The following is a 15190-nucleotide window of genomic DNA, read 5'->3' on the forward strand; positions in this document are numbered from 1 at the left end:
ATTTAGTCTTTGACTTTTCGCCGCTATCTCGTGCTTCGTTTTCACTTCCAGCACGTAACAAAATTTTACTCATTGGATTTCAAAACGAACCTTTTACAAGAAAAAACTTACAAGACAAAGCAACAGAAAGGAAATTTGAGTAAAAAAAAACAACAAAATATGTTCCTTTCCAACCGCCTTGCTTGCACAGCTAAACCAGCTTATAAAAAGTTGCCCTTTTCCATTGTTTCAACTTCGCCTACTAGAAAAGGAACCTTTAGCGAGCTGAAAAACTCCTTTCCCATTAAAAGTGAACTCGGTTCTTGTATCAAATTTAATCACGAAACCTTCGCAGTACAGCAGCATGATCAAATAAGCTAAAAAAATGATTAAAGGCCGTAGTTCACTGTTCAAGAGCATTATTGCAACCCAGTAAAGTGAACCCAGAGATAAACCGTTCAACGAGGGACGGCTGAAGGCTTTTCTTGGCTCTCCAGTATATTTTTCCGACATCCGTTACTTTTTTGTTACCGAATTCTTGACAATACTGAATGTATTTTAACCACAGATCAGGTGATGACGCGCCGTGAGCGCGTAAGGTAAGCTCAAAACATTCCTCCACAGCGCCATCTGGCGTGAGACGGGATGCTCGAACAAGGTCAAGCATACTTTGATATTGCTCCAACGGTGGCGTGCGAACTGCACAGATTTCTTTTAAAAACACCTGCAACAAATGCGACATGTTCAATTCACACACTTCAAGTCTCCATTGTCCAACTCAGGCACAGAAAGAAAGTAGTGAAGTTAAAACGAAATAGCATTAGCAACGCTTCATTGATCAAAGCAATACATATTATTGTCCTAAAACTCCTGTACCCAGCCAGGGAGTAAAAGAGTAGATAGACAATGGAATTTTTAGTTGCAAAGCTGAGATAGCAATAATATGTAGAAACGATAGGTATTTGTTAAAGTATTGGTAGTGCACGTTTCAACGTGAGTGTGATACCCTAGACAGCAAATCAGTCGTTTTTTACAGTGATTCAACATCTGGATTTTGGGTTCATTGTTATTGGCACTCGAGGCTTTTTAAACCTTCTCGTGAAGACGAAAGTAGATGAGTTGGATCGTACTCGCTTTGTATTTAATGCTGTATCTTAAGTTCAGTTTCTTAAAAATGAAAAAAGTTGAATGACGAGTTAGGAAACTAGGCCTAATAAGAATTGGTAGGTCCGTGTTTAGTTTGACAAATGACTCAAAGCAATGATGGCAAACGCATATGAATGATAACAAAAAATTCTACTTTTCTCGTTCCACGCTCAATACTTTTTAAAATTCTCCCAGTCCTAACTGAAATGTCGCGTACAGTACAGTATTCGTACTGAATCTGCGGCTGGATATCCTACATCAGGGTCTGCTACTATTCGATGAGTCCGATTCGGTGAGTTTCGAACCTCTAACACCTAACCCTAAAACGGCAATGATAATTAGGCTACGGTACCCGATAATTCAAAAAAAAAATTGAAAAAATCACCGAATAGGGATCGGGCTCACCGAAACGAGCCATTCCACCTACATCAAGTAGCTTCACGTTACTTTGTTTCAGCCAATCATATCAACACTTTGCGAAAGCGCGGCCAATGAATTATCATTTTTTGCAATACCAGTTCAAACACATTAGAATTGCATAGATACAGCTTAAGAGAATCCTAAAAATTGCTCAATTACAAAATAGTAAGAAGACAACCAGGCACTGCACAGCTGTAACATACCTGAAAGGCTGTGAGGACTCCTAAAGAAACGGCTATCCATTTCAAGTAAAGGTTTATCATGGGGCTTGTGACTTCACTGCTGCAATCAGCGGAAATTAGCATGGCGATATTTTTGGCTAACTCAAGATCATCATTGGTTATTGCGTATTTCATCCACACCACCCAAAACTGTTTCTGTTGGGCAACCGTCATCGACTTGGTGTGTTTTGATGTGTCGTGAAAAAGTTTGTTGATTTCTGCAGGACTCGTTCGAGTCTCTTCTTCTACGCAGAGTTGAATGCAAAGGTCGATCCTCATCAAAAGAAGATTTGGTTCCAGACGGCAGCTGCAGACCTCGTTGAGAATTTCGTAAGATTTCACCACGAGGCCATTTTTTAATAAATACTGAATAAGCTTTGGATAACTTTCGATTGATATCTTCTTCTCCGAATGTGCATTAATTATTATACTGATCGCTTTCTGTAATCTGCTTTGGGAAAGTTTTTCGTCCGAAGCGCCGAGGACCTGGCTGGCTTGATTGTCCTTACCGCAGAGTGACAGCGCACAAGCAATGTACTCCCCCCACATGTCTTCACTGTTCACATCCTCAATTGCTTTGTCAAACGCTTCCCAACATTTCGAGTCGCAATACATTTTCTGCAACTCTTCGTTTTTCGCTTTGTAAGTCATTTTGCCTGTTGAACAAAATGAAGTTAAAAATATACGAAACAGACCGATTTTGTGAAGTATTTGGGGAGTGAGGTTCAGTATTTCTAAGCTGAATTGGCAAGTCAAACTACTAGATATGAAAGATTTAAAAGACCATCAAACTATCAGTTACAGTGTAAAGAGTTGACAATAACTCACTTTGTAATGTGAGAAACTGAAAGTGGTTGAGGTTTTAACCAAAAGTTTCAAAAATAAACACACAAAATTTAGAACAAAATTACGGTTTCTTATAAACGAATCATATATATGACTTGTGCTAGTACCGTAATTGGGATTAAGATGAAGCTGTGCGATAGCTGAACGGGCTGTTGGGTCACTGGGGTGAGTTTTCTCCAGATCAGCTTGAATTTCTTTAATAATGTCAGCAGCAAAAGACGACGTGCCAAGAAAGCATGTTGCGATGTTCAAAAACTTTGCATGAAAGCGAGCGTCGCTCGGAAGGGTCTTGATGGCGTTTCGGTAAACAATACGAACCGCGTCTCCGTTGATCAGCTTTCCCTCTGCGCCTTCGGTGCTGCGAATATAGGGTTTTAGAAATCTTTCACTTGCTTAGCTTTACTTCATGTCTTGCGACAAACTTTTAACAAAATCAATATCTCACCAAAATTTTTATCACAACTACCTATGTATCATATCGCAAAACTGGTTTTTACAATATGAGCTCAAGTGATCTTTGGTAGTAGGTTTTGTAAAAGGTTCAAGATTGATGAAACTTAAAACTCAAACCTACTCTTCAAGGACAGTATCTGACGGCATGAGCAACTTCATACGCCTTCGCAGCTTCTCAGCAAAGATTAGCTCAGCTCGAAAGAACTCCAGCCAAAGCTTCTTCTCCTCGCCATGTAGCTTTATAGCTTTCATAAACAACAATCTACTTTTTTCCATAGAATTGCAGCATTCAAGTTCCCACTTGGCGGCGAGGATCCACATTTGAGGCTTATGTCCATGAATCTAAATACAGTCGGAGAATGTCCAAAGTTACACACAAAAGTCTGCAATAACGTCAGGGTTGATCGGTTTAAACCGGGGCGGTTTAAACTGCCCGGTTAAAACCTGGTTTAAACCGGGCAGTTTTGACCACCTATTACTGGTCAAAACCCCTTTAGTGTATGAATCAAGTTGATTTTCAATTGAAATTGGTTAGCGCGTCACTTCTGGAAAGAAGAAGCTTCAAGATCAAGCGGCACTGGTTCGACTCTCGGGGTGTGCGCTTGAGCAACGCACGTTAAGGACTGCTCTCCACTCCATTCAGCGGCATCTAATGGATGGAATAGTTCCCCGGCAACAAGACTTCAACAATCGGAAACTTCACTCTGTCAATCTCGGTGACCAGGCCTGCGTCAGTGATTCAAAGCCTCTACAAGTATGTGAAACTGCCAGAATTAAGCTCTGCAAGAAGCTTTCCCAGTCCGAGGATAAAAATTCAATCAATCAATCAAATATTACCCTCCATGTTTAGTAATGACGTTTAACTATATTTTGTTTTGATCAACAATAACCTAAATGCTGGATTTGGAACAAAAAATATTCAACTTCTCTGTTTATTTTTGATATTTCAATCAGTTGGTTACCGTATTTTACGGACCATAAAGCGCATCCGATTATAAGGCGCACTGTCAATAAATTGCTTTGATTAGTTTTTTGTTCAGACATAAGACGCACAGGGCTATAGAATGCAACGTATTTTAAGGAGTATGGGTTACCATATAAAGCTCATTAAACAAAAATGCGTTATAAATGTAAGCAAGTCACAATAGTACAATGAGCAAAAGAAAAAATGGGCCTAGTGAATATCACAGTTTCTAGTTGCTTTTATCGTAGTTTATTGTGTAAGACGGTGGTTTATTTATATAACAATAGTATCGCAGGTCTCGAAATTCGTTTTTGTTGACGGCGGACAAACGTGTCCGGTCTGAGCAGCTATCTCGGCGGACAAATTAAGTCTTACGGCGGACACACCAGTTTTAACGTCGATCGTCATACTTAATCCCTTTATCTTGATAAGTCTTCGCCATTTGAGAACCATAGCTACGGTTTAGGCATTTTAAAATTTCAGCGAAGTCACTCTGAAAGGCTTTCATCAGACCAACGACGTGCGCTTGACGCCGTGTAGCTACTAAATATGATGATGATGATAATATGATGATTGTTAAAAATTTAAATTCTATGGACTTTTTGTGTCTGATGCAAAAAAATAATCCGCCGCATAACTGATTAACTTCCACCGAACGAGGTCGTGTGGCTTCTTGCGTCACAATGCTCTGGGCACGAGTCGGAAAACTTCTACACTAACGCGTAACGCTACTATTTTCTGATGTGCAAAGTTTCACTAGGCTTTTTTCTTTAGGTTTATTTTTGCGTGTCATGTGAGCGAAAGTGACGAAAAGAATAAACAAAACATTAGAAAAAGTACAATTATTTTTCCCCTCTCCGTGATGCGGTCGCCTCTCCAAAATAGTATCAGTATTCCACGAGACCACGGCAGGCTCGGAGTTATAATCAGCGCAGTCAAGGCCATTCAAACATATGCGCATGATTAGAGCTTCAATAACATCGATCTTCAAAGACGTGCGCCAATCTCCACGAGATCACTGCTTGTCGTTAAGATACGTGATACCGAGATATATTCCGTGTCTTTTCTCCAGACCGGCTAGTTGAGGGAAAAGCGTAAATGCGAGCTCTTCTTTAGCGATAAAATATGCGATTTCAAACAACCTCTTAATTTTGATGTTTTTTTTGTCACTCATATTGTCGATGGCCTTGATGACCGGAAATTGATGGCTTGGGGTAAACGATGTGTTGTGATCTTTGACAGAGCTAATCCTTAGATTCGTTGTTCCTTTAATATATGCGTCTATCACCACTAAAATTCCTAGTAGTAGATTCATCGCCCTCATTCTCACTTTCAGAAATTTCCCTGGGCCTCTTCATTCTTACTGTAATACCAAAACTTAAGTTTTGCGGCATCTTGCTGTAGTAGCCTATACTCTTATAATCTAACTTTGTAACCAACCTTGCCTTATCAATATTACTCGGAGATCAAAGCCAGACATTGTGACATAAGACTTGAACTAAGTTGCGCGTGATTAGTGTAAAAGTACCGGTACTCCCATCAATTCTTAGCTAAGAATTCACCTCTGTTACGCTGATTCAATGTCATCAATCGTTGAAGCAACGTAAAATTCGAAAGTTTTTCTGCTTGAATGGAAGCTAAGAGATACAGTATTAACTTTTTCTAGATGCGCGCTCGGAAAGCGATAATTTCGCATTCCCAGCGCAAATTATATTCTTGCAACAGTTGTTCGTGCTATGCAATGACGATTTGTATCGCCAGTTTCTGCGATATTTCTCGGCGGACAAATATGACCGATCTAGAGGGTACTTCCCGCGGACATCACATGCTGTGACGGCGGACATGTCCGCCGTGAATTTCGAGGCCTGGTATCGGTACTGGTTTTGAGTGTAGGCAATAAAGCACTACTTAATCCATACATTAGGCGCACCGGCTTATAAGGCGCACAATCAATTTATAAGGAAAAAAAAGGATCTAAATTGCGCCTTATGGTCCGTAAAATACGGGTATTTTAATTATTGAGAAAATTCAAATTCTAAAAATACCTAAGTTTCTGATGAACCAAAAAATGCTTGGTAGAATGATGAGCAATTTGCAAAGCCAACTGAAGTACAAGAATTAATTCCAACAATTTTTTTTATGAAAAACATTTACCATCAAATTTTGCCTGACAGGTCGGTATTGGCGGCCATGAATGAAAGTTCAGGCGGCCATGGCCACCAGCTATTTCGACGCCTGCATATCAAAATGGTCATAACTCACAACTGCTTTTATATTTCCTCAATAGCCCATAGCCCAGGTAGCCGACCTTTCATTACATACAAATATTTTTCTGGGTTTTGACCAGTTTTGACCGGTTTAAACCTAGTTTTCACCGGTTAAAACCAGGTTTAAACCGCTTAGTGGTCAAAACCAGTTTTGACCACTTAGATATCAACCCTGAATAACGTATCCACACGACAACCAGCATTTGAGGGTCTTCCATTTTCCTAGATTGGAATTTTTTTTCAACTACGTGGTTTCAGCAAATAAATTACAACTATAAAATTGCTTTCTTCAGTTAAAATCGTTGTTATAGTTAAAAACGTTTGTGCAATATATGAAGCTTGATTCTTTACGACTTACACTGGTTAGCCTTCCCTTTTGCTCCACCATGTTAAGTTTCTTGTTGGTGGTTGATTGATAACATTTACATTCTTTTTGATAATTTTAAAATTTGCTTGCGATGTTTAGTTGTTTTGCAGTGAAATGGTTCTGTGTTCTACCATGCTAGATAGGTAGTCATTTCCTGATCTAGCTCCCTGAAAAAGTCTAGCTCCTTATTGTAATTTCAACTTATATCAAAACGTGATACAACGTAATTTTGTCACACCAAGTATTGCGAAGAGCTTACAATGTACTGTACTTGGTGACTTTACTGAAGTATGCCACAGATGAGAGACTTACCTGTAAAAATTTAGTGCACAGTTTGCTCAACTGGATCCTTTTACTCCATTTGATGCAAAATGCTGCATGGGACATCCACAACTGCAAATCGGAGGGCCATCGAAATGTCATTTGTTTGAACAACCTAAACAATGTGTGTTTTTTATGTAGCGCTGTATCCATCGCAGATATCTGTTGGTCTAAATATTCGGTGTAGTCATATAAACGAGCGGTCAAGAACGCTATTTGAAAATACTTCAAGTTGAGGTAAAAAAATCCATCATTGTGAGACAGAATTGCACATCACACTTTTAAAGTTTTGTAATATAGCCATATGTTAATGTCATCAAAAATCTTTACAAGGAAGTATGCCAGTATGAATATTTGCATTATAAAAAATCATGTTATTATATCAGCTAAATCTGCAATGTTTCTGATATTAAAGGTTTGATGCGTGCGACACCATAAAGAGATTTAGTGATGTATACTACTTGGCTGTGATTATCATCAAGGAATCAAATCAGTGTGGGTGATACTGCTATTGGCGTCAGCGTCTAAAGTACATCAGCTATGAGTAGTATACCTGTGAATTCTAGATACAATTGAATATTCAATTTCATCTTTCTTGAAGAAGTACTGAATTTTTGTTCTTCGGCTGTGAATCAAAGACAATAGATCAATTTCATATTTAACGTAAGTTAAGAAATCCTGTTTTTGTTTCGTTCTTCGCACAAGCTTGTATTCAAAGTTTGAACGCTTTTTGATAATAGCTTTGATCTGTAAAATAAAAAGAAGTAGATCAAAAACTAGGAAACTTGACAAAATGTCATTATGTAATATATTTCATGAAAATATGAGAATGCGATTAACAGGTTTCATCTATACTGTAGTGTAGGCTTGATTCAGTCTCATTGGCCATTTTGGCAAACGAAGGGCGAACAATCGAACACCATACTGTAGTAACAATGCAGTGGTTTCTTCTACACCTTGAAAACTAAACTATATGAAATAACAATTATAACATGCTATGCAAAAAATTGATTTTTGGACTTGCCACATGCATATTTGCAAAACCTACCTCTTTAGGTGAAAATATTTTAACTCTTTGGAGCTGCTCCAGCTCAGGGAGCATCTCCTCGGTGTGTTTATGAACCAACTCAGCCATTATGTTGCAGACAGGCTAGACACTTAGATATTACTAAGCTAAAAAAGTGACATCAATATAAAAAGCAATGGAACACAACATAGAATGACTTTGACACTAGAGATGTACCGATACCAATATTTTGGCCGATACCGATCCCGATACCGATATCACTTTTTTAGGCCGATACCGATACTGATACCGATATTTTGGCCGATACTTTGGTGTTACAAAAAGAAGCAATTTTGGTATTTGCAAGGAATTATATCAAATGCTAAGTTTTACCTTACTTGCATAAAACTATTAAAAAAAGCTTTCAATTGGCATAATTCATTAAAGATTTAAGAATCCAATCTCAACCGCATTGTTGTGTCATAATAGTAGGTTTTAGTAATGAAAGGCCACCATAATTGAGGATTGGGGTATAAGGGAAGAAACATTACATCATAATTGGGGTTTCTGAAAAAAAAGTGTTTGCGCAAACTCTCCAAATAGGCTAATCATAATTGATAATAAGATGTAAAATGTAAACCAAGTGATTTGTGTAGTCGTACAAAAACTATTCGACAAGTAATGTGCAACTTAAGGGCTCTTGTCGTTTGGTTGAAAAACTTTTGCCAGGCCAAGACTACCCAGGTAGCAAAAACACACAATTCTGCATCGCTCTCACCCCGCCAAACACTCAAAAAACCCGTGCAACTCGGCTGCCCCTAGCAAGCCGGCTCCACCAGTCGGCGATTCAACTTCCACCCTTAGCCGCAACAAACTCACCAAGCCCAAACAATGTCGTGGCAGAATAAGTAGGCCCAAAAAGAAAACAATGGGACCACAAATCTTTTAGGCGGAGCAAGTCTTTTAGGCGCAGACAGTTAGGCGCCGGTCAAATAGGTGCGCACACTGTGGCATCTAGATATTTAGGTGCGGAGCACTGTGGCGCCCGTTCATTTAGGTGCTATTCCTAGTAAAGTCTGCAGATTGTATCAGCTTGGCAGGTAAGGCAATGCTTTTCACACAAAATGTTACCACAGAGTGAGCGCCTATCTGCCCGGCGCCTAACTGTCTGCACCTAAAAGACGTGGACCCAAGATAACAACCTCATTGCGAAGAAAGGAGCGTCCCCCCGGCCACCAGCACAAGGCTGAGCAGTGAGCACTCACCAGCACAGCGAGCTGCCGCGACCCGCCAACCACAACGGTGCAGCTTCCACACTAGCCATTTCAATTCTTGTCGATGTCAATTATTGCTACAAAACGGCTGCCGAGAAACATATAGTTGATTGGATGGTCTAAATGGCTAGCATGGAAGCTACACCGTTATGGCCAGCGAATCGCAACAGCCCGTCGCACCAGTGAGCGCCCAGCCCTGTGCCGACAGCGGGGAAGGACACTCCCCCCCACAATGAGGCCGCCATCCCAGGCGCAACAAGACCACTTATTGATTAGATCAGTGAAGATTCGCAGTCCCACCGACCCCACCCACTCCGCCACGACATTGTTCAAGCCTGGTGAGTCCACCACAACGAAAGGCGGAAACCAAACCATAAACTGACAGAACCAGCCCACCAAAACAACCAAGCCACACTGGTCCTTCAAATGTCCAGCAACGCAAAAACGATGCAAAACTACACATCCCGCCACCTGGGTAGTCTTGGCCTGGTTTTATCCTCTGCTGAAAGTAAAAAAGAAACACAAATGATAAATATTGGAGAAATCGAGTCTCCTTCACAACTTAAGAATCAAACAACGCAAAACTGCTGAAGCAAAACGTTTTGTTTGAATGAAAGAATCACTGTAAGCAAACAATGCTTGAAGTCATGGGAGTGTGAGGTATCAAAAATTTGAACAGGTTGTTATTTTTCTACTTCAATGTGACGTTAGTTACTACTTTAAAAAATCTATTATATATCTTTGCTTCTGCAGAAAATCCGCAGCAAACGCCTTTTTTTTACATGTTTAGTATCGGCCACAGTATCGGCCAAATTTTGCCGATACCGATGCCGATACCGATACTCAAAAAATGGCCGATATCACCGATACCGATGCCGATACCGATATATCGGTACATCTCTATTTGACACTAAATCTTTTTTTAATCAACAACTATCATACTGTTGTTGTTACATCATTATATGTATATAATTATGATTTCAAATCGCAGCAGTTTAAAGGTTGATATATTTTCATAAAGTTCTGCTGTAGAAGATGCAATCACCAGCATACACAACAAACATTATTGTGTCTATTTACACAAAAAGCTGCAGTTTCAAGGGTCAACGTTAGTACAAAATTTGTCGATAATAATGGGCAACTTCAGAAACAACAAGTATAAATCCAAAAATTCATATAAAAAAAATAACTTTTTCCATCATGTTTAATGTTTATAAGCAAGCAAATAAATATCATTTCCAACATTGTGGCCACGTACCAATTTCAAATCAAATATATGTGAGAACAACCACATACTATTAAATCGCAGAGTGAGTTGTTCAATGTTCATGTAATGATGCGAAATGTATGAAGCCCCAGCCAAAATAGAATTACATTGAATTTATGCTATCATATATTCTATTATTCATCTTTGCTATTTTCTAAGTCTAGCTTGTCTATACACCAGCAATCCAGCATATCGTGATGTTTCAAAAACCATTTTTCATTTTTTCAGTCTAGGTTACCATACCATTAAAAAGTACTATATAATTTGAAGAGAACACACAACACATTCATAGATATGAACCAAAGCTGTTTACTCAACTAGATAAAAAGATATTGAACAAAATCTATTATGTAAGAATAGAAGTGAAAGTTTTTCTAGCAAGGTAGGCTAATAGACATAAAAGTGTGTATCTGTAATATTCATCTATAATATAGTATATACCTGAATTAAACAATCATAAGCAACTTTAGCTGTTGGTCATATTTTAGAAGCAGCTATACTTAACAATGAAGTTTCATTGATGGATTTACAAGTTATTCAAGCAAACAAGACAGAAATAGCATACGTATATAAAACTTGATGAGTTGATTTGTGATACAAAACTTGAATGTAGAAAAAAAAAAATGTTAAAGCAGTACTTTTATTCTGACTCTCTTCAGGAGCTTGTCAGAATAAGTCAACCTTAATTTGGTGAGATATTTTAGTTGAAGTAACCAGAATAAAAGAAAGTAAATTTTGACTAATTGAAATTTTAGAAATTGGAATCGACCAAGACGTATAGGGTAAAGTCAGGGATTCATAGTATAGGCATCGCCAACTCGGCTGGATATCTGACAAGCGGAGTGTAAAAGTGTTGCCAGATATTTAAAATTTTTTTAGAAATAATATTATTTTGGCATTTTTAAAGTAGTTGTCGCCCAAAACTTGCCCGTAAATAACTATTTTAAAACTAATCTAAAACAATTTTATTATTCACTTATCAAACTATCATATTTTTTGCAAATTTAACCTATCTTTCAAAGTTTTATTTAAATTTTATACATAAATTCACATTCTTATTGCAAAGTAAAACAACTACAAACTACTTTCTCAATCTTGTGCAACTTTAAACTTCAGTTTAGTTTTAAATGGACAAGCTTTGGGCAACCAATACTCTTTAAAAATGCCAAAAAATTAGTTTTTCTAAAAATTTAAAAAATATCTGGCAACACTTTTACACTCCGCTTGTCAGATATCCAGCCGAGTTGGCAATCCCTATACCAGAGGTCGGCAACCTGCGGCTACGGAGCCACATGCGGCTCTTTCAGCCCTCTGCTCTGGCTCCCGTGACTTTAAACACTGCGAGCTTGGGCAATACAAAAAAATTTTGTTGTAAATTAATAACTGCTCTAGGCTATAGTTTAAACTAGCTTTGTTGAAAATTATGACTTACAAATCCGTTTAGTATGTTTTTTTTCACCAAGATTTAATGCTTTTATCTTGCTAAGGAAAAAACCATTTAGGACTGTTAGGAATAATGGCGGCTCCTCACGGCTTACAATGCATGTATTGTATGCGGACAGATTCTGATTTGCCCGCCCCGTCTGTGAAACGATAAAGAGCATATTGTTACGTGATTTACCGCACAATTAATGTTAGCATTATCTTATACCTGGCAGTGTCACAGTGCAGTTTGTAGTAGCCTGTAGTATTTTGTAAGCAGTTAAAAGTGTCAGATACTCTTTGTTAAATATGTAAATCGCCATTAGTTATTAATCAGTAACTTTGGCAAATTTGCCAAATTATTGCCAGTATACCAGCGTTATCTTTACTAGTAAGCCTAGTTTCCGTAGTCTAGAGCAGCATCTAACTGAAAATCTTTTATTTAGTAAAGAGTTTAGAAACGATATTACAACAAAACAGTATAGTCTTGTATCGATTAATAATTAGCAATGGAAAAGTGTAAGAAGAGAAAAGTTGCAAACGAAAAAAGAATGTTCAACCCCTCATGGACAGATTCATTTGCTTTCATTGCTAGCGAAACTTGCTTGCCGGTATGTTTGTTATGTGATGAGAAATTAGCAAACAACAAAAAATCAAACGTTGAAAGACATTTTCTGAATAAGCACAATGTCTTTGCAGAAAAATATCCTGCTGGAGATCAGCAAAAAAAAAGCAGTTTTAGAACTTCGGCGGAGATCCGATCAAAGCAAAACTTGTTTCAGTAAGTGGATGAACTCATCCAGATCAAGGACTTCTGCTAGTTTTACAGCGGCTCAAGAGATAGCCTGTCATGGAAAGCCATTTACAGATGGAGAATATTTGAAAGAGACATTCATCAAGATATCAGAAAATCTATTCTCAGACTTTAAAGACAAGAATAAAATCATTCAGAAAATCAAAGACATGCCCCTCTCAGCAAAAACTGTCAAAGACAGAACTATAAGAATGGCAGCCAACATCAGTTCTCAACAAATTTCGGATATCAATTCAGCCCCAGGATACTCTATTGCCTGTGATGGTTCAAAAGATGTCAGTAATGTTGAGCAAATATCGCTGTTTTGCAGATACGTAAATTCTACTAGATTTTAAAGGAAGAATTGATTGAAATAATACCACTAAAAGGCCAGACGCGAGAAGAAGACATCTGTGGGGCAGTTTTAGACTGTCTCAAACAAAAGAAATAAACACAACTCACTTGGTTTTGGTCGCTACTGATAGAGCACCAAATATGATAGGAACGCAGAAGGGGTTTGTGAGTTTACTTCAGAAGTCACTGGATAGAAAGCTGTTGACGTTTCACTGTATGTTACATCAGGAGGCATTGTGCGCTCCAACATTTCCCCGGGAGTGCAATGAAATGATGAATCTCGTCATTCGAGTATTAAACAAAATAATTGCACAAGGATTAAACCACCGACAGTTTCGTTCATTATTAGATGAACTTGATAGCACATATCCAGATCTGCGGCTACACAACAATGTCCGATGGCTGTCCCGAGGGGAGGTATATACTGAAAAGATTTGCTGTGAGTTTGGAACACGTAAAAACGTTTTTAAAAATCAAAGGGCTCTCTTTTCCTGAATTGGATCAGCCAGATTGGGTAGAAAAGTTGCATTTCATGGTGGATATGACATCGCACCTCAACACGTTGAACAAAAGCTTGCAAGGAAAAGGTAGCACAACCCTGCAGATGCTGGAGGAGGTTTTGGCTTTTGAGCACAAGATGACAGTGTTTGCCAGAGATTTACAAAGAGGTACACTACTTCACTTTCCCTTTCTAAAAGAGTTCAAAGAAGCACACAAGCCAGGCCTCGAAATTCACGGCGGACACGGCGGACATGTCCGCCGTCACAGCATGTGATGTCCGCGGGAAGTACCCTCTAGATCGGTCATATTTGTCCGCCGAGAAATATCGCAGAAACTAGCGATACAAATCGTCATTACATAGCACGAACAACTGTTGCAAGAATATAATTTGCGCTGGGAATGCGAAATTATCGCATTCCAAGCGCGCATCTAGAAAAAGTTAATACTGTATCTTTTAGCTTCCATTCAAGCAGAAAAACTTTCGAATTTTACGTTGCTTCAACAATTGATGACATTGAATCAGCGTAACAAAGGTGAATTCTTCGCTAAGAATCGATGGGAGTACCGGTACTTCTACACTAATCACGCGCAACTTAGTTCAAGTCTTATGTCACAATGTCTGGCTTTGATCTCCGAGTAATATTGATAAGGCAAGGTTGGTTACAAAGTTAGATTATAAGAGTAGGCTACTACAGCAAGATGCAGCAAAACTTAAGTTTTGGTATTACAGTTAGAAAGAAAAGGCCCAGGGAAAATTCTGAAAGTGAGAATGAGGGCGATAAACCTACTACTAGGAAATTTAGTGGTGATAAACGCATATATTAAAGGAACAACGAATGTAAGGATTAACTTTGTCAAAGATCACAACACATCGTTTACCCCAAGCCATCAATTTCCGCTCATCAAGGCCATCAACAATATGAGTGACAACGAAAAAAATCAAAAGAGGTTGTTTGAAATCGCATATTTCATCGCTAAAGAAGAGCTCGCATTTACGTTTTTCCCTCAACTAGCCGGTCTGGAGAAAAGACACGGAATAGATCTCGGTATCACGTATCTTAACGACAAGCACTGATCTCGTGGAGATTGGCGCACGTCTTTGAAGATCGATGCTATTGAAGCTCTCATCATGCGCATATGTTTGGATGGCCTTGATTGCGCTGATTATAACTGCGAGCCTGCCGTGGTCTCGTGGAATACTGATACTATTTTGAAAAGGCGACCGCATCATGGAGAGGGGAAAAATAATTGTGCTTTTTCTAATGTTTTGTTTATTCTTTTCGTCACTTTCGCTCACATGACACGTAAAAATAAACCTAAAGAAAAAAGCCTATAGTGAAACTTTGCACATCAGAAAATAGTAGCATTACGCGTTAGAGTTTTCCGACTCGTGCCCAGAGCATTGTGACGCAAGAAACCACACGACCTTGTTCGGCGGAAGTTAATCAGTTATGCGGCGTATCAAGCAGCTACACGGCGCTTTGACTCTTCAAGCGCAGGTCGTTGGTCTGATGAAAGCCTTTCAGAGTGACTTCGCTGAAATTTTAAAAAGCCTTCTCAACCGTAGCCATAGTTCTCAAAAATAGAAA

At 38.7% G+C, this 15190-nt stretch overlaps 1 protein-coding gene across 1 annotated transcript; it reads right to left on the reverse strand.

The window, feature by feature from the left end:
• Positions 1–304: 304 nt before the first annotated feature.
• On the reverse strand, positions 305–8158 carry LOC145784572 (U3 small nucleolar RNA-associated protein 6 homolog). The gene is made up of 7 exons (XM_082596419.1): positions 8033–8158; positions 7538–7731; positions 6976–7099; positions 3187–3407; positions 2720–2970; positions 1749–2422; positions 305–703 (listed from the first exon to the last, which is right to left on the reverse strand). The coding sequence occupies exons 1-7, from the start codon at positions 8117–8119 to the stop codon at positions 383–385; spliced, it is 1872 nt and encodes a 623-aa protein (XP_082452545.1). The 5' UTR covers positions 8120–8158; the 3' UTR covers positions 305–382.
• Between the last annotated feature and the right edge of the window lie 7032 nt (positions 8159–15190).

Source organism: Aplidium turbinatum, chromosome 15, assembly GCF_918807975.1.
Source record: "Aplidium turbinatum chromosome 15, kaAplTurb1.1, whole genome shotgun sequence".
Lineage (NCBI taxonomy): Eukaryota > Metazoa > Chordata > Ascidiacea > Aplousobranchia > Polyclinidae > Aplidium > Aplidium turbinatum.

Excerpts from the sequence above, each read along its gene's own strand:
- LOC145784572 (XM_082596419.1), bottom strand. The coding sequence starts at position 8,119 with ATGGCTGAGTTGGTTCATAAACACACCGAGGAGATGCTCCCTGAGCTG. Across the intron at positions 3,408-6,975 it reads TGTGCACTAAATTTTTACAG|ATTCATGGACATAAGCCTCA; the intron begins GTAAGTCTCTCA and ends GACTGTATTTAG. Across the intron at positions 2,971-3,186 it reads TCAGATACTGTCCTTGAAGA|CACCGAAGGCGCAGAGGGAA; the intron begins GTAGGTTTGAGT and ends CTATATTCGCAG.